Raw genomic sequence first — 24,517 nt, 5'->3', positions numbered from 1 at the left:
TATCTTTGATTGAGTTTTTGGTTTGGTTGGGGTTGGGGTAATCTGGGGCATTTGCTTTCAATTCAGTACGATTACGCTAATATATCGCATTGATGCTTGTATTCTTGGGTTCTGGTGGATCCGAAATGGCGAAATGACTGATTTTTATGCTCCGTTTACAGCAACAAGAGGACGAGGAGATGCTCGTGCCGCACTCGGATTTGGCTGAGAATAATCACCAACCCATGGATGGTTTAGTTCTTGTCTTTCTTTTGATTTCTGTCTTAGTGCAATTCAATACTATACTTGATTTTTTTCTTTCGTTATATTTGTCGGTCTTGTTGATCCAACTGAATTGGTTAATAATAATGGGATCTTGTTTACGCGTTGTTTGGTTGCCAAGAGAATGTTGGAAAGTTAGTGAGAATCGGTTGTTAGTGTGCTAGATTTTTGTCATTTGGGACTGGGGGAGAACTAAAGCCCTTTCTGGATTGCATTTTTGGTGTATCCTTCTTGCTTTTGCGAGCAAAAGTGAGAGCAATATTTCTCTATCCAATGCAAGAAAAGTACTTTTCAATTTTATTCGAACAATATGTATGAATGTTACCCTGCTGAGATGTACTGCTGGGTTTAGTTTAGCTTATGCTCACAGTACATTTAGTTTTCAATTACTTGCTGGAGTGCTACGATATTGATTTTTTTGGGCATGTTTTTGTTTCCCTTTGCAAATCACTAGTCGTCACACAACCTGAAACTGTTAGTACCGTGGAGAACCAGCCAGTGGAGGATCCTCCATCATCGAGGTTTACGTGGAGAATTGACAACTTTTTTAGGCTGAATACTAAGAAGCTCTATTCGGACATATTTAGTGTTGGAGGTTATAAATGGTAATGTTGGTTTCTTTCCACTATTGTGTGTGCTATATCTCTGCGTGTGTGTGTGTATGCATATTAATGCATAAATGTGTGTATATGTTCACATGCAGTCTGTGTGTATTACCAGCTATCACTCATCTTATCTTTGCTTTGCTTGGGCAGGCGTGTGCTTATTTTCCCAAAGGGAAACAATGTGGACCATTTGTCTATGTATTTGGATGTTGCGGATTCAGCAAGTTTGCCATATGGGTGGAGTAGATATGCACAGTTTAGCTTGTGCATTGTAAATCAAATTCATAACAAATACTCAGTCAGAAAAGGTACCCCCTTTTGATTTATATTCTTTCTTTGAGTTTCATTGCTGGGGGATGGTTGTTAGCGTTTGGATACAGATATAATCTATTCTAGAACTCAAGCAACACATCATATCCTCATATTCGAAGGATTGACTAAGATGCATGCATTGTTTTGTCAGCAAGGGTTTTTGGATAGTCATTGAAAATCTGTGCTTTGTTTGTTTGTTTTTCTTTTTTTAATCATAAGTGAGTGGCTCCAAGGAGGGGGTGGAGAGAGAGAGTTTGAAGCAGTGCTGAAAACCCCTTTACTCTTGGTATTCGAGGAAAGATTTCCTTAAGCTTTATGTGTAAACCTAATTGGGGGTGATGGGAGCCGCTCCCTCTATGGGGTTGTCATTTGGGGGTGATGAGAAAAGGCTACTGGAGCTGTCTTCTGCTACTGAAGAGGGTCATTTCTTGAAGATGGATGGAGGTTCTGCTTCTAAACCAAAGGGGAAGAGGGAGTTTAAAAATTTGGAATGCTCCATTAACTTTGATGCTAGAGGCAGTGGCTTTAGCCGAGGTAAAGGCAGGATTATTTTGAGGGTGTAGGGTTTCTTTGGGGTTTAGGATTCTATTGTGTAAGTGGAGCAAAGAATCTATAGATCATCTTCTTCTTCACTATGAAGTGGCATGAGACTTGTGGAGTGCAATCTTTACTCTTTTTGAAGTCACATGGGTATGCCTGAAAGGGTGTTAGATATGTTAGCTGGTTGAAGAGGTCAGGGGGGTAATCATTCAGTTATGGATGTGTGGAGACAAGGCTTGTTGTGCTTGATGTGGACCATATGAAGAGAGCGGAATGCAAGATGTTTTGAAGACCATGAAAAGTCGCAGGATGAGCTCAAAAACATTTTGGTCAAATCCCTTTTCAATTGGACTGGGGCTTTTAATATTTCCTATTTTTCTACTTTATCTCAATTTGTGGAATTTTGTTTTTCTTTTCGCCTTTAGTGGGGTTTTTATTTTATTTTTATATGGCGCGTGTACTAGGGTTGCGGTCCTTTGCGCCTTTCAATGAAATGATTTATTTATAAAAAAATAGGGTTATGTTGTGGGTGTCTTGGCGTTTCTCTTTTTGTTTTTTGTTTTTTTAAAGCGTTTTCTTGTATGCTTTATGTGTACAAGAGTTGCGCCCCTCCGCGTATTTTGATATGCATAACATTACTTATCAAAAAGCAGAAGCATTCATGTGTAAACCTAATTCTTTATTTCCTTTGGCATCATCTATGCTATAACACAAAGAAGATTCATGGAATCTACGTATAGAAGAACTCTTATACAGGGAAGTAAAAATTCTTATTAGCAACCTAAAATAATTCTGGGTTGGAATTTTAGGTTGGAGCCAACTATTTTCTCTTTCCTTTTCACACCCTGAGCTGGCTTAATATGTCATTTGTATGCTAGAATTTAGACAGGAACTTTTGTATGGTAGTTGGAGTTATTCCTGTTAGACTAAAGCTCCCTAGCCAATTGAAATTAAAACTTTTAGAATAGAGCGAGGGCTCAAAGATTGTGAGCCAAAGTAAATGTGAAACAAATTGCTACTATGTTCTTTAGTATTCTGTTATTATCTTTGATTACAATAAAAATATATAATATGCTTGAACTTGCGTAATCGCATTCCAATGATGTTATTTAAATGAGTCTACGGGCATACACCAGTTTCTGTTATGTTTATTACAATGTTCCTGTTTCTTCTTGCATCAGCTCAAGCTATATGCTTTATTGTATGGGTTGATATGGAATAACAAGATTAATTTTTGCTTGAGTAAATAGTTAAGTTCATTGCTTTTTGTTTTTATTGTTGAGGGTGGGTCCTCTTTTGGGAGTGTTAGATGATTGTTTGGATCCTCTGTTTGGGATCCATGGATTCAAAACATTGCTTGCTGAAGCAGTGAGGTTTTTAAAGCCCCTATATTTTTATTCCTCTGGTCTTAAACTGTTTGTTGAGTTTAAAAGAACAAGTTTTACTTTTACAGTGTAAATGACTTCTTTTTTGATAAGTAATGATGCATTAAAAGAACGCAAAGGGGCGCAACCTAAGTACACAGAAAGTATACAAGAAAGCGACTAAGAAGGGGAGAAAAAAGAAGAGAACATAAAAAGAAAATCAGGAAAATTGATCACTAAGGGTGCAAGCCAGCCTGCAGTCCAAGTGAAAAGTGTGTACAAAAAGAAATGAACAAGGTCCTCAAGATTCTTTGACAAATCCTCAAAACATCTAGCATTCCTTTCCTTCCATAGGCACCACAATAGACAATTCCACACCATAGCACTACGGGATTTTCCGCCTGACCACCAGCTAGCAAACATCTCCTTGACGCTTCTAGGCATAACCCAACACATGTTGAACCGAGAAAAGATAACATCCCACGAAGTGCGCGCAACCCCACAATGAAGAAAGAGATGATACACAGACTCCCCTTTTGATTCACACATGCAACATCGGTTAATCACAACAATACCTCTCTTCTGAACATTATCCAAGGTAAGAGATTTTCCAAGGGCGGCCGACCATGCAAATAAAGCCACTCTCGAGGGAACCTTGGTGTGCCAAATATTTTTCCAAGGGAAATGGTTGGGGTCTTTAAGAGCAAGCTTCCTGTAAAAAGAGTGAACTTCAAACTTCTCTTTTCTTGAAGGGATCCACCACATCCGATCCTCCCCTTCCCCACGCATCGAGAGCGAATACAAGAGTGAGAATAGAGAGGCTAAGACCTCCACCTCCCAATCATGAACTCTACGAGTGAAGGTAACATTCCAAAGAACAGTACCATTTAAACACTCCTTGATATCCGCAATGGAAGCATCCTTATTAGCAATATTGAAAAGTCCGGGATAAGCATCCTTGAGGGACATCTCACCACACCAAGTATCCTCCCAAAATTAACTTTCGACCCCAAGTCAAGATCAAATCTAAAGTGACATTGATACGACCTCCAACCCCTGCAAATGTGTTGCCATAACCTCACCCCATGCGAACCATGGGGATCTTTAGAACGCCAACTGCCCCAAGACACACCATACTTCACCACCAAGATTCTTCTCCACCAAGCCTCTTCCTCATGAGCAAATCTTCACAACCATTTTCCCAAAAGAGCTTGATTAAATAAACGCAAACTCCGGATCCCTAAACCACCCCCAAAAATCGGAGAGTAAACATCGTGCCAACTGACCAAGTGGAACTTGGACTCATCATTGAGCCCACCCCATAAAAAATTCCTGTTGAAGCTTCTCAATGCGATTCGCCACAGTAGCAGGGATAGGAAAAAGAGATAGAAAATAGGTAGGGAGATTGGATAAGGTGCTCTTGATAAGGGTGAGCCTAGCCCCCTTGGACAAATACAAACGTTTCCAAGGGGTCAACCTTCTAGCGATCTTCTCCAAAATGTCTTCCCAAATAGCCAAAAGCTTGAACGAGGCCCCTAGCGGAAGACCCAAATACTTCAAAGGCAACAGACTAGTACCAAATCCCAGAATACCAGCCAAATCACCCACCACATCTGTACCTCCGACAGGGACCAAAATAGATTTGGCCTTCGATTTACTTTTAACCCAGAAATAGCCTCGAAGTCAATAAGAAAGGCTTTAATAATCTAATTTGGTCAGGAACAGCTCCACAAAAAATCAGCGTATCATCAGCAAAAAGAAGGTGAGATACAGTTACTCGGTCAGACTCTCTAGCTCCCACGTAGAAACCATTGATGAACCCCGTATTAATAGAAGCATTAATCATCCTGCTGAACGCCTCCATGACCATGATAAACAAGAAGGGCAAAAGAGGGTCGCTTTGTCTCACCCCACGCGAGCTCTCAAAGAAGCCGGGAGAAGAACCATTGATCAAAACCGAGAACCGCACAGATGAGATACAATGCTCAATCTATGAGCACCATTTCTCACCAAAACCGCCCCTTCTCAACAAGTAGAGTAAAAACTTCCAGTTCATATGATCATAAGCCTTTTCCATGTCCAACTTACACAAAAGGCCGGGTTCCCCATATCTGATTCGGCTGTCCAGGCATTCATTGGCAATGAGGACCGAATCTAAAATATGTCTACCTTTGATGAAGGCATTCTGCGGATTGGAGATGACCCGATCCATAACTCTCCTCATTTTATTGGCTAAAACCTTAGCAATAATCTTATAGGTACCCCCCCACAAGGCTGATCGGACGAAAGTCCTTCATTTCGGTAGCACCATGAGTCTTCGCAATAAGAGAAATAAACTTAGCATTTAAACTTTTTTCAAATTTACCTTGATCATGGAACTTCGCAAAAACAGCCAAAATGTCCAACTTGATCGCATCCCAATAGTCCTGGAAAAAAGCCATAGAAAACTAGAAAAGCCATCCAGGCCTGAAGTCTTGTCCCTGTCCAGTCTTTTAACCACCTCCCACACCTCCCTTTCCTCGAAAGGAGCTTATTGGCTGGAGGTCTCAACAACATCAAACATGTCGAAATGAAGATTATCCAACCTCGGTCTCCATAAAGAGCGACTCATGAAAAGGGTAATATGATTACTAATAGCCTTTTGATTAGAAGTAGTAGTGCCATTAATATTCAAAGACTCAATAGAATTCTGTCTTCTGTTAGCATTAGCAATCCGATGGAAAAATTTCGTACACTTATCACCCTCTTTCAATCAACGGATCTTAGATTTTTTCCTCCAGCTAATTTCTTCTTGTAAGAGAGAGGATTCTAACTCTCTAGCAAGCAACCTTTTCCTCTCAATCTCTTCAGTAGATAAGCCTCTCTCTTCCTCCACCCTATCAAGAGCTTTGAGATCATCCATACGAGCCTTAATAGATGCGCCCACATTGCCAAACTCTTGAACATTCCATCTTTTAATGTCCCACTTCAGAGGTTGCAGCTTTTTAGAAAGAATGAAGCTCGGAGTACCAAGAAATTGATACGAGTCCCACCAGCTATGAACTTTAACCACAAAACCCTCCACTTTGAGCCACATATTCTCAAATTTGAATGGTCTTTTGCCTCCCGAAGATAAGTTACAGTCCAAAATAATAGGAGCATGATCGGAGCATACCCGAAGCATCCTCTTTTGTCGCAAGTCCGGATAACGAGCTTCCCAATCTGGAGAAATGAGAAAACGATCAAGCCTAGACCAAGAACGATTATTAGACCAAGTTGAGATCCCCCCAACTAAGGGAGGTCCATAAGGTCCTGCTCTGAAATGAACTCACCAAAATCCCTCATTACAGACCGAGAATGAGCTCCCCTCGACCTTTCACTAGGATAAAGAGTGACATTGAAATCCCCACCAATACACCAAGGCATATCCCAGCAACTCATAACCCCTGCCAGCTCCTCCCAAAGAAGACGCCTGGGATTGATTCTATTAGGCCCATACATCCCCGTAAAAGCCCAAACAAGACCAGCATCAACATTTTTTTAGGAGCAGGCTGCCATATATCTCTCGAAAGCAACATTTACCTTCGCAACAACCCTCTTGTCCCACATGAACAAAATACCACCCGAAGTCCCAATTGAAGGAACATAGCACCTATCTAAGATGTTTGTCTGTGGCTGAAAATTTATGTGTGAACAGAAGGCAATGTTGCCTTTGCATGAGTGGATGATGTGGATTTGACACATTAGTTATGTAATGTCATCATGGCCAATTTTAGGGGAAAAATAGAGTTGAGAGATGTTAAGGACATAGCAAACCATATATATACTTCACTCATAAATTTTACTTTTTTGTTTTTTGATAAGTAATGTTGTATATATCAAAAGCGCAAAGGGGCGCAACCCTATTACACAGGGGGTATACAGGAGAGCAACTAAGGAGAAGAAAAAGAAGAAGAGAACAGAAAAAGAAGATCAGGGAAGCTGATCACTAAGAGCGTTAGCCAGCCAACAGTCCGAGTGAAAATGGTGTACAAGAAGAAGTGAATAAGGTCCTCAATGTTCCTAGACGAGTCCTCAAAACATCTAGCATTTCTCTCATTCCAGATGCACCACATGAAGCAAAGAGGAACCATCTTTCACACGATGGCACAACGGGATTTGCCACCCGCCCACCAAGTAGCGAACAACTCTTTGACTTTACCAGGCATAACCCAACACAAGCCAAACCGAGTGAAAATAGCATTCCACAATATACGCGCAACCCCACAATGAAGAAATAGATGATCAACTGACTCCCCTTCTGATTCACACATGCCACATCGGTTTATTACAACAATACCTCTCTTCCGAACATTATCCAAGGTTAGAGTCTTTCTATGCGCGGCTGTCCAAGCAAAAAAAGCCACTCTCGAAGGAACCTTAGTGCGCCAAAGACTTTTCCAAGGGAAAGGGATGGATTCTTTAGAGGCAAGGATCCTGTAAAAAGCTCTTACCTCAAATTTTCCTTTACGTGAAGGGATCCACCACATCCTATCCTCCCCTTCCCCACGCATCGTATGCGAGTACAAGAGTGTGTAAAATGAGGCCAAAACCTCCACTTCCCAATCATGAACCTTACGAATGAAGGTAACATTCCACTGAACAGAACCATTTAAATACTCCCTGTTATCCGCAATAGACGCATCCTTATTGCTAGCAATATTGAAAAGTCCAGGAAAAGCATCTTTGAGAGACGTGTCACCGCACTAGATATCCTCCCAAAACCTGATATTCGACCCAAGACCGGGGTCAAATCTAATGTGGCATTGGAATGACCTCCACCCCTTGCAAATGTACTTCCATAACCCCACCCCATGTGAACCACTGGGTTCCCTAGAACGTCAACCACCCCAAACCGCACCGTACTTTGCTACCGGGATCTTTCTCCACCAAGCCTCTTTCTCATGAGCAAATCTCACCAACCATTTCCCCAACAGAGCTTGATTCATCAAACACAAATTCCGGATTCCTAAACCTCCCTCAGAGATCGGAGAGCAGACCTTGTTCTAGTTGACTAGATGGAACTTGAACTCTTCATTGATTTCACCCCAAAAGAAATTAGGTTGAATCTTCGCAATACGCTTCACCACGGTTGCACGAATAGGAAACAGAGACAAAAAATAAGTGGGGAGATTGGATAAGGTACTCTTGATGAGAGTAATCCTCCCCCCCTTTGACAAATACAAACGTTTCCATGGGGCCAGCCTTTTAGCATACTTCTCCAACATGTCTTCCTAAATGGCCTTGACCTTGAACGGGGCTCCCAGCGGGAGACCCAAATACTTCAAAGGCATAGAAGCCGTTCCACATCCCAAAATACCAGCCAGGATGCCCACATTATCCATACTATTGACAAGGACCAAGATATATTTAGCCAAATTCACCTTTGACCTAGAAACTGCTTCAAAACAAACAAGTAAGGCGCCAATATTTCTAACTTGATTAGGATTTGCCCCACAAAAAACCTGAGTGTCGTCAACAAAGAGAAGGTGAGAGACAACAACTCGATTCGACTCTCTTCCTCCCACAAAGAACCAGTGATGAGTCCCTTGTTTATCGAGGCATTGATCATCCTACTAAATGCCTCCATGACCAGTACAAACAAGAAGGGAGAGAGAGGGTCTCCTTGTCTCACCCCACGCAAGCTATCAAAGAAACCAGAAGATGATCCATTGATCAAGACCGAGAATCGCATAGACGAGATGCAATGTTCAATCCAAGAACACCATTTCTCTCCAAAACCGCACTTTCTCAGTATATAGAGCAGAAACTTCCAATTCATATGATCATAGGCCTTTTCCATATCCAATTTGCACAGCAAGCCGAGTTCCCCAGATTTGATTCGACTATCCAAACATTTATTGGCGATGAGAACTAAGTCCAAGATTTGTCTACCTTTAACAAAAGCATTCTGGGGTTTAGAGATGACCCTATCTGTCACTCTCTTCATTCTATTGGCTAAGACCTTGGCAACAATCTTATATATCCCTCCCACAAGGCTAATTGGACGAAAATCCTTAATTTCAGAAGCTCCATGTGTCTTCGGAATAAAAGAGATAAACGTAGCATTAAGGTTTTTTTCAAATTTAACTTTATCATGGAACTCCGCAAAGACTGCCATAATGTCCACCTTAATCACCTCCCAGCAATCCTGGAAAAAAGCCATAGAAAAGCCATCCGGGCTAGAGCCTTGTCCCTATTCATGCCTTTCACCACCTCTCACACCTCCCTCTCCTCAAAAGTAGCTTCCAACCTAGAGGCTTCACCAACATTCAACATATCAAAGTCTAGGTCATCCAACCTCGGTCTCCAATTGAGACTCTCTGTGGAAAGAGACTTGTAAAAATGGATAACATGGTTACTAATGACCTCTTGATCTGAAGTAGTAGAGCCATCCACTGTCAGAGACTCAATTGAATTACACAACCATTGTAGAACTCCCACTCCCCTTCACTTCTATAAAAAAAAGAACTCCGAGTTCCCTTCAACCCTGTTTTTATTTTTGGAATTGAAGTTTGTGTTACTTTAGTCTTGGGAATTTCTTTTTCTTCTATATTTGTCCAACAGTAAGTTATACGAAAAGAAAATTGTAGGTGGCTGAAACCCGTTGAACATGTAAACATGTTGATAGCTGAATTATGTTCAACATGGTCATGTTTCACCTTTTGGCTTGTCTCTGCTACTTGGTGATTTGAACATGTGATTTGGAAATTCTGAAGTCATTGAGGGTTTAGGCTGACATTGGAATTGTTCTGATCATAATTAAATTCCAGTCCTGAAATCCTATGCTGTCTTTGTTGTTTCCATATTGACAAAGAGCTGCATAATTTGATGCTGGGTGTACCCATAAATAGTGTTGTAATTCCATTATATTTGCATGATTCAGACACACAACATCAGTTCAATGCGCGAGAAAGTGATTGGGGTTTCACATCCTTTATGCCTCTTAGTGAACTATATGATCCTAGTAGAGGGTATCTTCTGAATGATACTCTCATAATTGAGGCTGAGGTTCTAGTTCGTAGGGTTGTGGACTACTGGACATATGACTCAAAGAAGGAGACAGGTTTTGTTGGGCTTAAGAACCAAGGAGCAACGTGTTACATGAACTCTCTTCTCCAAACTCTGTTCCATATTCCTTACTTCAGGAAGGTCAGCACCCATGCTTTGTTTTCCTTGTAGCTCATGGAACTGTCTATCTTGGAGTTCTAAATGAAAAGTTAATATCTTGGTTTTATATTGCAGGCTGTGTACCATATGCCTACAACTGAAAATGATTTGCCATCTGCTAGCATTCCTTTGGCTTTGCAGAGCCTATTTTATAAGCTCCAGTACAGTGACAACAGTGTTGCAACAAAAGAACTGACCAAGTCTTTTGGATGGGACACATATGATTCTTTTATGCAGCATGATGTGCAAGAGCTTAATAGGGTTCTCTCTGAAAAACTTGAAGACAAAATGAAGGTAAAATTTGACAGGTTTCTCTTCAGAGTCAGATGTGAAGCTCTTTTACAAGTGTGGTTGTTGTTGACTTGTCCATAGGGAACTGTTGTAGAGGGAACAATTCAGAAGTTATTTGAAGGGCATCACATGAACTACATCGAATGCATTAATGTGGACTACAAATCAACTAGAAAGGAGTCATTTTATGGTATTTTCTCCCATATTTGAGATTTTAGAGGCCTGCAAAAGGGCTTTATTGCTTCTCCTGTGTTTGTGCAAACTTCTTTATATGTGTATACAGATCTTCAGCTTGATGTCAAAGGCTGTCGGGATGTTTATGCTTCTTTTGATAAGTATGTAGAAGTTGAACGTCTTGAGGGCGATAACAAATATCATGCTGAACAATATGAATTGCAGGTTAGTTGCTAGTATGTATCTTTTCCACTCTAAATATCCGATTTAAGACTGCAGAATTCATGCCAAGATAGTAAATCCAATTAAAGTTGTTGAGTTTGTTCAACGACCTTAATTGTACAATGAGCATATTTGTTCATTTGTTTATTGTCTTTTATGATTGTTGAAAGTGTTCACGCATTTTTAAAATCTTTCATCTATTTAATTTTATATGTTTGCTAGTTTGGCATTTTTTTTAATGAATAATACTTTATTGATGAAGAAGAAAAGCTTGTGTACATGTAAAGTATACAAGAGAAGCAATCACTGCAATGGGGTTGAAAATCCAAAATAGTTTTTTTTTTTTTGATAAGTAAAGATATATTTAACAAAGGCGCAGAGGGGCGCAACCCTAGTACACCGGGAGTATACAAGAGAGCGACTAAGAAGAAGAAAGAGAGGAAGAAAATCTAATAAGAAAATCTTGGAAACTAATCACTATAGGCGCAAGCCAACCAGCAGTCCAAGTGAAGAGGGTGTACAAGAAAAAGTGAATAAGCTCCTCTAAATTCCTAGCCGAGTCCTCAAAATTTCTTGTGTTTCTCTCGTTACAAATGCACCACATGAGGCAAAGAGGGACCATCTTCCACACAACGGCACTACTAGTTTTACCACCCATCCACCAAGAATCGAACATCTCCTTAACGTTGCCTGGCATAACCCAACACAAGCCAAACCGAGTGAAAATGGCATTCCATAAGGTGCGCGCCACCCCACAGTGTAGAAAGAGATGGTCAATAGACTCCCCATTTGATTCACACATGCAACAACGGTTTATCGCCATAATACCCCTTTTCCGAACATTGTCCAAAGTAAGAATTTTTCCAAGCGCGGCCGTCCAAGCAAAAAAAGCCACTTTCGAAGGAGCCTTGGTGCGCCAAATACTTTTCCAAGGAAAAGGAGTGAGGTCTTTAGATGCAAGGATCCTATAAAAAAATCTTACTTCGAAATTGCCTTTCCGCGAATAGATCCACCTTATTCTATCCTCCCCTTCCCCACCAATTGGATGCGAATACAATAGCGAGTAAAAAGAAGCCAAAACCTCCACTTCCCAATCGTGTACCCTGCGAGTGAAGGAAACACTCCACTGAGCAGAGCCATTTGAGCATTCCCTATTGTCTGCAATAGACGCATCCTTATTGGTAGCAATGCTGAAAAGTCCAGGAAAAACCTCCCTGAGAGGCATGTCACTGCACCAGATATCCTCCCAAAACCTGATGTTGGACCCACGACCTGGGACAAATCTAATGTGGTCTTGGAACGACCTCCACCCCCTACAAATGTGCTTCCAAAACCCTACTCCATGCGATCCTCTGGGAACCCTGGAGCACCAACCTCCCCAAACCGCACTATACTTTGCCACCAGGATCTTTCTCCACCAAGCCTCTTTCTCATGAGCAAATCTCCACAACCATTTTCCCAATAAAGCTTGATTCATCAACCGCAAATTCCGTATGCCTAAACCTCCCTCATTGATCAGATAACAAACCTTATCCCAACTGACCAGATGGAACTTAAACTCATCATCAATCCCACCCCATAAGAAATCGCGTTGAATCTTCTCAATGCACTTCGCCACTGATGCTGGAATAGGAAACAGAGACAGAAAATAGGTGGGAAGATTGGATAAGGTGCTCTTAATGAGAGTGATCCTCCCCCCCGTTAGATAAATACAAGCGTTTCCAAGAGGCCAGTCTTCTGACATATTTTTCCAACACATCCTCCCATATGGTCTTGACCTTGAACGAGGCCGCCAGGGGGAGACCCAAATACTTGAATGGCGTAGTAGCTGTATCACATCCCAAAATACCAGCCAGCATGCCCGCATTTTCCATAGTGCCTACAGGGACCAAAGCGGATTTGGCCAAGTTTACCTTTAACCCTGAGACAGCTTCAAAGCAAACTAGAAGAGCACCAATATTTCTTACTTGAGTAGGATCTGCCCCACAAAATACCAGAGTATCATCAGCAAAGAGGAGGTGAGAGACGATAACCTGATCCGCTTCTCTAGCCCCCACTGAAAACCCAGAAATGAGACCCCTATTTATCGATGCATCAATCAACCTGCTGAAGGCCTCCATGACCAAAACAAACAGGAATGGAGAAAGAGGGTCGCCTTGCCTTACACCACGTGAACTATCAAAGAAGCCGGACGAAGATCCATTAATCAAGACCGAGAATCTCACAGACGAGATACAATGCTCAATCCAGGAACACCATTTTTCTCCAAAACCGCATCTTCTCAGAAGATAAAGAAGGAACTTCCAATTCATATGATCATAGGCCTTTTCCATGTCCAATTTGCACAACAAGCCAGGTTCCCCTGATCTGATATGACTATCCAGACACTCATTGGCGATGAGAATTGAGTCCAGGATTTGCCTGCCTTTAACAAAAGCATTCTGGGGTTTAGAGATAACCTTGTTCATTACTCTCTTCATCCTATTAGCCAAGACCTTGGCAATAATCTTATAAGTCCCTCCCAAAAGGCTAATCGGACGAAAATCCTTTATATCATTTGCTCCATGAGACTTCGGAATAAGGGATATGAAAGTGGCATTAAGACTTTTTTCAAATTTACCTCGATCATGGAACTCCGCAAAGACCGCCATAATGTCCCCCTTGATCACATCCTAGCAATCCTGAAAGAAAGCCATAGAGAAGCCATTCGGACCTGGGGCCTTATCCCTATCCATCCCTTTCACCACCTCCCAAACCTCCTTTTCCTCAAATGGAGCCTCCAACCTAGAAGCCTCCCCAACATCCAACATGTCAAAAGCAAGGTCATCTAGCCTCGGTTTCCAAGTGAGATTCTCTTTGAAGAAAGCCTCGTAAAAGTGAGTAACATGATCACTAATAACCGCTTGATCTGAAGTTGTTGAGCCATCCACAATCAACGTCTCTATAGTATTATGTCTTCTATTTGCATTGGACATCCTATGGAAAAATTTTGTGCATTTATCTCCCTCTTTCAACCACCGGACCCTAGATTTTTGCCTCCAACTAATTTCCTCTTGTAACAGAAGGATCTCCAATTCTCTAGCTAGCGACCCCTTCCTCTCAATATCTTTAAAGGATAAACCTCTCTCTTCATCCACCCTGTCAAGAGTTTTTAATTCCTCCATCCGAGCCTTGATGTGCCCTTCCACATTGCCAAAACCTGGTTATTCCATTTCTTAATATCCTCCTTAAGAGCTCGCATCTTTTTTGCCAAAATAAAACTCGGAGTGCCAAGGAAATGATAAGAGCCCCACCAGCTTTTGACTTTGTCCACAAATCCCTCTGCTTTGGGCCACATATTTTCAAACTTGAATGGTCTCTTACCTCCCATCAAACAATTACAATCAAGAACAATAGGAGCATGATCCGAACAAACACGAAGCATCCTTTTTTGTCGCACACCCGGGTAATGAACTTCCCAATCAGTAGAAACAAGGAATCGATCTAGCCTTGACCAAGAGTGATTGTTAGACCAAGTGGAAACCCCCCCAGCTAATGTAAGATCTATAAGTTCCTGCTCCGAAATAAAATCTGCAAATTCCCTCATAGCGGATCGAGAATGAACTCCCCCCGACCTTTCACTAGAAAGAAGAGTGACATTAAAATCCCCACCAATACACCAAGGGATGTCCCACCAACTCATAAGGCCCACCAGCTCCTCCCAAAGATAACGTCTAATGTTGTCTTTGTTTGGACCATATACCCCCCCAAAAGCCCACTCAAACCTGTCATCAACATTTCTAAAGGAACATGCTGCCACAAATCTGCCCATAGCAACCTCAACCTTCGTAACAACCCTCCTATACCACATAACCAGAATTCCTCCCGAGGCCGCTCTGGACGGAACATAGCACCACTCCACATAAGGACATCCCCATAAACTCTTCACAAAGTTATTAGAAATGAGAGCCACCTTAGTCTCCTGGAAGCACACTACATCCACCTTCCAACTTCTAAGAAGACTTCTAACCCTCAATCTTTTGTCCCTTTCATTCAACCCTCTTACATTCCAGGAAAGAATCTTTGGCTTCATTTAACAGCTCCAAAACCCCTCCCCTTACTTCTAACCCTCGAAGAGCTTCCATTGTGCCCCTCATAATTAATAGAAAAATTAAGATTGTTGAGCTCTCGCTTACCTTTCTTAACCGTAAGAGCTTCCAAACCCACTCCCTCTTCCACTGCCTCTCCCTCTTCCTTACCATTGCCCTCAGTTTCAGCCATGATGAACCCAAAAACTTCCGACAGCTTCCTATCTTCACCGTCACAAGAGACGCCCACAAGCTTGCTGAATTCAGTAACAAATTCCACCATAATCGGCTCCTGAGCTTCAAAGGGGACCACAGCTAAAGAATCTGAAACAGGAGGTGGACTCTCCTCATGATCGCTGACCACATCCCCAATCGACCTCTAAGAATGATTCAAGCCTGACATCTCCCACTTCTCAAGCCCCGGCGGAATCTCTTCCTTCTCCTCGAACTGCTTTGGACTAGCTACTGTTTCTTCCTCCAAATCCTTCCCCACCATCTCTTGCCCTGCGCTCGGCAAAAACCATTTCTCGAGCCCCGGAAATAGCTCTCCCTGAGTATCAGACCCCTCCTTATCAGACTTCTGCTCTAGTTGCCCCTGCTTGACTGGGTCTGACTGACCTGAACCACTTCTCTCCCCTTTTTCCATTCCCCTCCCGCTCATAGACTTCTTCAGCTTCCCACTATCATCAACAGTATACCTCGAAATATCCGGCCGCACAGATTTGGTTGTACCCTCGTTGCTGGCACATGTGAGGATAGCTATCGGCGCTTTACCCAGAATACCCAAGACTGGGTCGCTCTGCTGCTTCGCCGAGGCCGTGAATTCCACAGAATCGATCGCCTGAAAAGACCCATCGATTCTGTCAGCTCCCCCTGGCCATCCCGTGATTCCTCAGAATCTCTCGCCGGAGAAGACCCCTCCATTCTGTCAGCTCCCCGGAGGCCTTCCCTTGTCGACACTACCTTCCTCGGCCCCTGAACTCTCGACGTATCCTTCTTCGGCACCTCTGCCGTCAGCGTAAGGACCGGCATAGCTTGATGCGTCAAGCTCGTAAAAGAACGAGACTCTGAGTAAGAAGACGAAGGACCCGATGGCCCAGGACCACTAGGCTTCACTGCCTTCCTGCTATAAAACTTCGTCGACCTGCTGGGCCCAGAACCCACAACTAGGGCCTTGTCCTTTCGGCCTGTCTGTGGCATAACAGAAGCCTTGGGCTGGCTTTTAGGCTGACTAGCGAATGGGTTCATGAAATGAACCCAAAATAGTTAACAAGATCTACAAGACAAGAGGAAGAGAAATTAGGATCAAAAGATACTGCCCAATCTAAAAGGGAACTCAAGAAGGAGGATTTTAGTTGTAGCGCGTTAGACTCCTGGTCTTCGAAAAGATGTTGATTTCTTTCTTTTCAGATGCTCCACATAAGTAAAGTAGGGATGATTTTCCATATGGCCTCTTTGGATTGTCTCCGCCCTTGGGTCTTTCAACATTGAAGTAGCTCTAGAATATTGATAGGCATGACCCACAAGACTGCAAATAAGATAAGAACCAGGTGCCGTATCTCGTTAGTAAACTTAAAATGAATGCGAAGGTGGTTTACAGTTTACTCGCTCTTTTTATAAAGACAACACTAGTTGACAAAGGTAAGACCCTGCCTCTGAAGGTTATCAATAGTAAGAATTTTATCCCAAGATGTCGCCCAAGTGAAGAAAGCAATACGAGGTGGAGCCTTCACCTTCCAAATGCTCTTCAAAGGAAAAATGGGAGACTCTCCAGACTGCAAAGTAATAACTCTTCATTTGAAACCTGTGATTTTGAGTTGGGGGCCACAAGATTTTATCTATCTCTCTCAGGTAGGTTTTCAAAGAGCATAATAGATCGAGGAATGCAACAAGGGATTCAGGCTCCCAATTTTGGACTGCCTTAAGAAAAGTCGGGTTCCAATGAACATAAGAGCTGGGAGAGTCCATGTAATCTGTCACTAAGGCCTCTTTGTCTTGAGCTATAGAATATGGTTCTGGGAATAGGGACTTGAGAGTTGCCTCTTCGCACTACATATCCTGCCATAAACAAAGGCAAGATCCGTCCTCTATTCTGTATGAGACTAGTTCGAGAAACACCCCCAACCATTCTTAATATTCCTCCAAAGGCCCACCCCATATGGCGCTCGAGTTTCCTAAAAAATCCATCCCTCTGGATCCCATACTTCTCCTCAATCACTTGTCTCCATAAGGAGTTCTCTTCTTGAGCAAATCTTCGTTGTCATTTACCCAGTAAAGCTCTATTGAACAACAAGAAGTTTTTCACACCCAGCCCCTCTAGGAACCGGGAAGCAAACAAATGTCCATTTCACTAGATGGAGCTTTCGCTTACCATGAAAACCATCCCAAAGAAAGTTCTTTTGAATGTGCTCCAATCTTCTAGCTATACTAATGGGTAGGTGGAAAAGGGACAAGAAGTATGTAGGTAAGCTGGAAAGCGTGCTCTTGATAAAGAGTTAGGCGGCCACCTCTAGACAAATCGATCTTCTTCCAACTAGCCAATCTTCTTTCCATTTTCTCCACTACCCCATTCCAAATAGCTTTTGACTTGAAAGGAGCACCCTGAGGGAGACCTAGATAGTTCAACCAAAGGGAAGAAATAGTGCAGTTCAGAATGCCAGTCAACTCTTCTCATAGCTAGCTAGATTGGCATTATGTTCGTTGATTCTAAAAGTTAAAGAATAGTTGTTTTTTATGCTCTTTGTCTATGAGAAGCCAGAAACACCTACGTTGTTGGCAAATTAGTAATTTTTTTAATGCTGAGATGAGTTTTTCATCTGCTATGTGTCCAGAGGTTTGTCATAAACATTGATATCTACTCATTTGCTGAACTGTATGACATTTGCTTCTAAAAGCCTAACTTTTCCCTGTTTGGTTACATACATGTTGTGATTTGATATGTGCACACAGACATGTAACTTCATTTTGTCTAATTTCTTTTATGAAAAGAATCCCACCTTATAAGTAGGACTATTGACCTTTCTTTTATGCTAGATGTTTTGATAATTCCACTAGGACTATAGACGAATTGACCCATTTTTTCCTCTTTACTCTTTACTCTTGGACGGCCGCTTGGCTAGCTCCTTTAGAGATTAGCTTTTCTGATTTTCTTTTTCATTTCTCTCCCTCTTAGGCGCTCTCTATTTATACCTCCCGTGTAAGTGGGTTGCGCCCCTTTGCGCTTTTGCTATATATTACATTTACTTATCAAAAAAAAAAAGTAGGCTACTCTCTGAGGAATTGATTTATTGCTGCATCTGTTGTTTCATCTTCCATATCTGTGCTGCATTTGTTTCCCTCTTGAGGTTGGGGATTTAGAGTGTGTTGACTACTGCAGTTGTGTAGCAGCAGAACTGAAACTGCAATGTTAGAAATTCTATTAAGTTCTGATTTATACTCGAAGAATATATAAAGTTTTTCTCTTTCTCTTCTCTCTCTCGCCCGTGTCGGCGCGTGGGGGGCGCGTGAGAGCTGTTTTGTGTTAGTGTTAGGCGGTGTCATGGCTGGTTCGAGAAGGTGGTCAATGGAGTCCAAGGATTTTGAGGTTTTGATTAAGGTGGGGGCAGCTGGGGTAAGGATTTTTGAGAGGAGTAATAGATTCAAAAGGTCAATTTTCATGAAAAAGGACGAGCTAGCTTGGATGGTGCGAATAGGAGAGGATTTGGTGGCAGTGAATCATTCAGAAGTTTTTTGGGATCAATCCAGAGCTGGGTATCCTAGAATAATAGCTCAGAAATGCTCTAATAGGCATGGATGCTTTTTGACGGTGGAGGAATTTGATGGAAGGAGGTGTGGCTCGATCATCATTCCTGAAGGACATCGTGGGTTTGGGTGGGATCGTTTCGTCAAGGAAATACGAGTGGCTAACTCGTCTCTCTGTGAGTCTCGTGTGGTCAGTGAACACCGAGTATTCAAGGAAGAAAAGAGAGATAAGGAGGTGAAGGAAAGAAGGAGCTACGCGAAGACACTGAGAGTGTCAGTGAAGTCAACCAAGGAATGCTGCAATTCCTTCCGAGAACCGAATGTCAGGGTGACTAGGGGGCCGAAATGTGATTCTGGTCACATGAAACAGCAAGCTCAAGAATATGGCAACAAAGTGCTGATTTTGTCGAAGACCCATGATTCGGCAAAGGCTATCGGTGTTTCTGGGGTGGTCTCGACGAAGTTGTCCTTGCCGGCGAGGTCTGATAAAGGTCCGGTAGAGTCTGGAAGGCAAAGTTTGAAGAATGGAGGCCGTGTGGGGGTGTCGATAGGAGTTTCGGCGAGTTGTTATTCAATGCCGGCAGTGCAGAATGTGTCGACGTCAGCTTCTGTACACTTGAAGGGACGGGAGGGAGAGGTGAACCATGCTGGGCAGACCTACTTTGCTGTAAGTCTCGAGCTCCTCAACGTTAGGGAGACGTTGAGACGTCTGAAAGGGGAGTGTGACGTGGGGCTGACAAAATTAGACAAGGTGATCAAGCAGATGGAGGGCGACGGGCTTGGGCAGGGAGATAAGAAAGATATAGGCCAGTGAAGTTTTGTTTGGAAAGGGAAGGAAAAGTGTGGGCTGGGGGGAAAAGGCACGAAGCCCAACAGTAAGATGAAGGTGAAAAAGAGAGTGGTTTTTAAGCCCAAAGGAATGCTGGGCTCAGGCGAGGGCTGTTTCAGTAGCCTAGGTAGAGTTGGACCGAAAGAAGTATTTCTCTCGGCTGAGGTGGCATTCGGGGAGGAGGCTGAGAAAAACTCGATAGGATTGAGACCTCACATGACACGGTCGGAGAACTCGTCGTTGCTGGCTGAGAAGGTTCAATCTGAGGGAAGGGGGGGTTGGATCAGCGGAAGGAGGTATACCCACAGAGGTCTTCGACACTTTTGCATGGGTTTGTGACGGGTCTATGGCTAGAGAGAAGCCAAGCAACAGGGTCTCTACTATTCCGGCGATCGAGGCTCAGTCTACCGGCAAGGGTAAGGATTTGTTGACTTATAGGAGGAGGAAGATTGGACCGCAAAAATGGGATGCTGCTTTGGTGGGCTTGTTAGAAGGCTCGATTGCTGCTTGTGGGCAGGGGAAAGGGATTTTGGGGTTGAAGCCGGAATCAATCCAGAGGGTGCCGGAGACGCAATTTTCGCCAGAAAATCCTCAGAGCTTGCCGATTTGTCCTATGGAGACCGGAGATGTTGGGGCAGGTACAGACGTGGGCACAGTTCAATTTCTGGTGGAGATCCCATCTCGTCGGAATAAAGGAATGGCAGGGGGGCTGTTCCCACGAGTTTTGTCGGGGGGAGGCAAGCAATATGAGTCCGCAGATTCTTGATGGAAAGAAAGGAGTGAAATGTATGCCGGCAATGGAGCCCATTGGGCCTGGTTCTGGTATGGAAGAGGAAAGTATCTCAGAAACAGTTGGGTTGGAGGATTTAGGGCTAGGGATGATTTCTTCCAGCTGGGTAGTTAATAATTGTCTCAAATTTTGCCCTGAAATTGGTATAACTGATGAAGGGAAGAAAGGGGAGTTGGAGTTTTTGTTCAACTCTATTGAAGCTTCTAGAATGCAGGGTGATTCTGATTTGGGAGGCATCTCAGCCTATGTTCCAGCCCCAACAGGATTTAAGGAGCTTAAGGATTGTGAGAGGCGCATTGGTGGATCATGAAGCTTAACATCGTAGCATGGAATGTGAGAGGGTTGAATGCCCTCAAAAAAAGATTGCGTATTAGGGGTCTATTGAAAGAGTGGAATGTAGATATAGTGCGTTTGATTGAGACTAAGATGGAGGTTATTTCCCAAGAGGTGGTTCATAGTTTTTGGGGAGGTCAACATGTGGGGTGGAAGTTTAAAGGGTCTAATGGTTTGTCAGGGGGGATGTTATTGATGTGGGATATGAGGGTGGTGGAGTGTGTGGAGCATTTCTCCTTGGCATGCTCTTTTCAAAATGTGGAGGATAACTGGGAGTGGGCTTTTGGGAGGGTGTATGGTCCGAATGAGAATGGGGAGAGAAGGGCCCTTTGGGAAGAGCTGGCTGGTTTGATGAATGTGTGGGAGGTTCCTTGGTGTCTTGGAAGGGATTTTAATATCGTTCGGTTTCCTAGTGAGCGTTCCAGTGTTTCTTACTATTCCACTGGCATGATGGATTTCTCGGATTTCATCTCAGAGAACAACTTGGTGGACATGCCCATGATGGAGGGTGAATTTATGTGGTCTAATAATCAAGAAAATGAGAGCTGGTCTAGAATTGACCGATTCTTGCTTTCCTCGAATTGGGAAGATCACTACCCTGTAGTGTCACATAGAAGACTTCAGCGCTTGATCTCCAATCACTTCCCTTTATTATTGGACTGTGGGGCTCCTTGCGGAGGTAATAAGTGCTTTAAATTTGAAAATATGTGGCTTAAAGCTGAAGGTCTAGAATTGATCGATTCTAGAGCTGGTCTAGAATTGACCGATTCTTGCTTTCCTCGGATTGGGAAGATCACTACCTTGCAGTGTCACAAAGAAGACTTCAGCGCTTGATCTTCGATCACTTCCCTTTATTATTGGACTGTGGGGCTCCTTGCGGAGGTAATAAGTGCTTTAAATTTGAAAATATGTGGCTTAAAGCTGAAGGTTTTGTTGACAAGGTTAGTTCTTGGTAGGGGTCTTATTCGTTTGAGGGTTTACCTAGTTTTGTGCTAGCTAAGAAATTGAAATCCCTTAAATTGGATTTGAAAAAGTGGAATGAGGAGGTGTTGGGGGATATTGGGAGGAAGAAAAAGGAGTTGTTGGGAGGTATTCAGGAGTTGGATGAATTGGCAGAGGTAAGAGGCTTAGCCCAGGAGGAGAAGGTTCGAAAGCCGGATATGGTGAAAGATCTGGAGAACACCTTGTTGTGTGAAGAAATTTATTGGCGCAAAAAATCGAGAGCTTTGTGGCTAAAGGAGGGGGACCGCAATACTAGTTTCTTTCACAAGATGGCTAACTCTCATCGCAGGTATAATCGTGTGGAAGTGCTTCGTATTAATGGCGTATTATCCGATGATCAAGCCGAGGTAAAAGATCACATTGTGAAGTATTATCAAAGCTTATACTCGGAACAAAGCACGTGGCGGCCTAGAATGGACAACCAGCCTTTTTTGTCCATTGATGAGGAGGATAATAGGTGGTTAGAAAGAGATTTTGAAGAAAAGGAAGTATGGGAGGTGGTTAAAGGCATGGATGGTGATAAGGCTCCGGGTCTGGATGGCTTCTCCATGGCTTTTTTTTTTTAAGCCTGTTGGGGTGTTGCTAAACATGATGTTATGGCTGTTTTTGCCGAGTTCCATCGTAGATGACAGTTGGTGAAGAACTTGAATGCAACTTTTATTTCCTTGATCCCGAAAAAGGTGGATGCAGTGGAGATGGACTTTCGGCCCATTAGCTTGGTGGGAGGGGTGTACAAAATTGTATCTAAGGTTCTTGCCAATAGGATGAGAATTGTGTTGGGTAAGATTATATCCTGCTCTCAAAATGCTTTTATCGGGGGTCGTCAAATCCTAGATTCTGTTCTTATTACAAATGAATGTGTGGATAGTCGCATGAAGTCAGGGGTGCCAGGTGTTCTTTGCAAATTAGACTTGGAGAAGGCCTACGACCATGTGAATTGGGACTTTGTGTTGTATTTGCTGCATAGGTGTGGTTTTGGCGAGAGGTGGAGGGCTTGGATAGAGTGGTGTATTACGTCGCTAAGATTTTCCATTCTTGTGAATGGTTCTCCGGAAGGTTTCTTTAACAGCTCGAGGGGAATTCGGCAGAGAGACCCTCTTTCTCCGTTACTTTTTGTGCTTGTTATGGAGGCATTGAGTAAGATGGTGAATGCGACGGTTGACCTAGGCTTTTTGACTGGCTTCTTGATGGGAAATAGGGTGTATTATTGGAGTTAGCGGTCTCTCACTCTTTATTTGCTGATGACACCTTGGTTTTTTGTGAAGCTTCTATCGAGCAAATCCGGTATGTGCGTCTCATCCTTTTATGTTTTGAAGCTGTTTCGGGTTTGAGAGTGAATCTTGGAAAGTCTAAAATTGTGGCTATTGGTGAGGTGGAGAACATTGAGGTTTTAGCTAATATCCTTGGGTGTAGTGTTGCCGATTTGCCTATGAAGTATTTGGGTCTCCCTCTTGGGGCAGTGTATAAGGATACGGTTATGTGGAATGATGTGATCGAAAAGATAGAGCGTCAGATGGCAGGTTGGAAGAGAATGTATCTCTCTAAAAGGGGTCATTTAACTCTCATTAAGAGTACGCTCTCTAACCTTCCGACTTACTTTTTGTCTCTGTTTCCGATTCCTATGAGTGTAGCTAAAAGACTTGAGAAAGTTCAAAGAGATTTCTTATGGGGAGGGATGGGAGACGAGCCTAAGTTGCATCTTGTAAATTAGAATCAAGTCTGTCGTCCCCTTCGGTACGGCGAGCTTGGAATTCGAAAGTTGCATCAGTTTAATCAAGCTCTCCTGGGTAAATGGCTTTGGAGATATGCGAATGAGAGTGAGGCTTTGTGGTCTAAGGTTACCAAAGCTAAATATGAAGACTAGGATGGTGGGTGGTGCACAAAGGAGGTTTCGGGTTCCCATGGTGTGGGCTTATGGAAGCACATTCGTCAAGGATGGAATTTTTTTGCCAAAGGTATCCGTTTTGAGGTGGGGGTGGGTTTGAAAGTTCGTTTTTGGCATGATATTTGGTGTGGAGATTCCTCTTTGAAGCATGCTTTCCCGTCCTTGTTCAGCATTGCCAGACATAAAGAAGCTTAGGGTTGTCGAGTGGAATGTCATTTTTGTGCAGCTCGTATAGGATTGGGAGATGGATTTGATTTCTTCTTTCTTTGATCGGTTGTACTCTTGCAAGATATCCATAGGTTCTGTGGATCGTATTCGATGGTCATCGTCTAAGAAAGGCAAGTTCGAGGTTAAGTCACTCTTCAAGGCCTTGTCCAATTTTGACCATGAGGTGTTTCCTTGGAAGAGCATTTGGCGTACTAAGGTGCCTTTACGAGTGGCTTTTTTTGGGTGGACCGCGGCCTTAGGCAAAATTTTGACTCACGACACCCTGCGGAAGAGGAACCTAGTGGTAGTGGAGGGGTGTTGCATGTGCAAGAAGAATGGAGTCAGTCGATCATCTTCTTCTCCATTGCGAGATCACAAGTGTTCTTTGGCATACTATTTTTGATCGGTTTGGGTTGCATTGGGTCATGCCTTGCAAGGTGAGGGGCTTGTTCGATTGTTGGTGGTCGGGAGGCTGTTCCAGAAGCGCGGTAGTGTGGAAGATGATCCCTCTGTGTCTTATGTGGTGTATTTGGAATGAAAGGAATGCTAGATGCTTTGAGAACTCTACTAGGACTATAGAGGAATTGACTCATTTTTTCTTCTTTACTCTGTATTCCTGGACAGCCGCTTGGCTAGCTCCTATAGGGATTAGTTTCTCTGATTTCCTTTTTCATTTTTCTCCCTCTTAGGCGCTCTCTTTTATACT

General features: G+C 43.0%; 1 protein-coding gene across 1 annotated transcript in view; it reads left to right on the top strand.

The window, feature by feature from the left end:
- The window catches only part of LOC132162866 (ubiquitin C-terminal hydrolase 12-like), a 76,156-nt gene that overhangs the window by 380 nt on the left and 51,259 nt on the right, over nucleotides 1–24,517 (top strand). The window contains exons 2-8 of the mRNA XM_059573086.1: nucleotides 162–231; nucleotides 716–866; nucleotides 1,017–1,174; nucleotides 9,987–10,252; nucleotides 10,346–10,564; nucleotides 10,643–10,751; nucleotides 10,845–10,960. Of these exons, the coding sequence (XP_059429069.1) occupies nucleotides 162–231; nucleotides 716–866; nucleotides 1,017–1,174; nucleotides 9,987–10,252; nucleotides 10,346–10,564; nucleotides 10,643–10,751; nucleotides 10,845–10,960 (1,089 nt within the window). The remainder of the gene's footprint in view (nucleotides 1–161; nucleotides 232–715; nucleotides 867–1,016; nucleotides 1,175–9,986; nucleotides 10,253–10,345; nucleotides 10,565–10,642; nucleotides 10,752–10,844; nucleotides 10,961–24,517) is intronic.

This window comes from Corylus avellana, chromosome ca10 (genome assembly GCF_901000735.1).
Source record: "Corylus avellana chromosome ca10, CavTom2PMs-1.0".
In the NCBI taxonomy this organism is placed as follows: Eukaryota; Viridiplantae; Streptophyta; class Magnoliopsida; order Fagales; family Betulaceae; genus Corylus; species Corylus avellana.
This window is presented reverse-complemented; position numbering and strand designations above follow the sequence as displayed.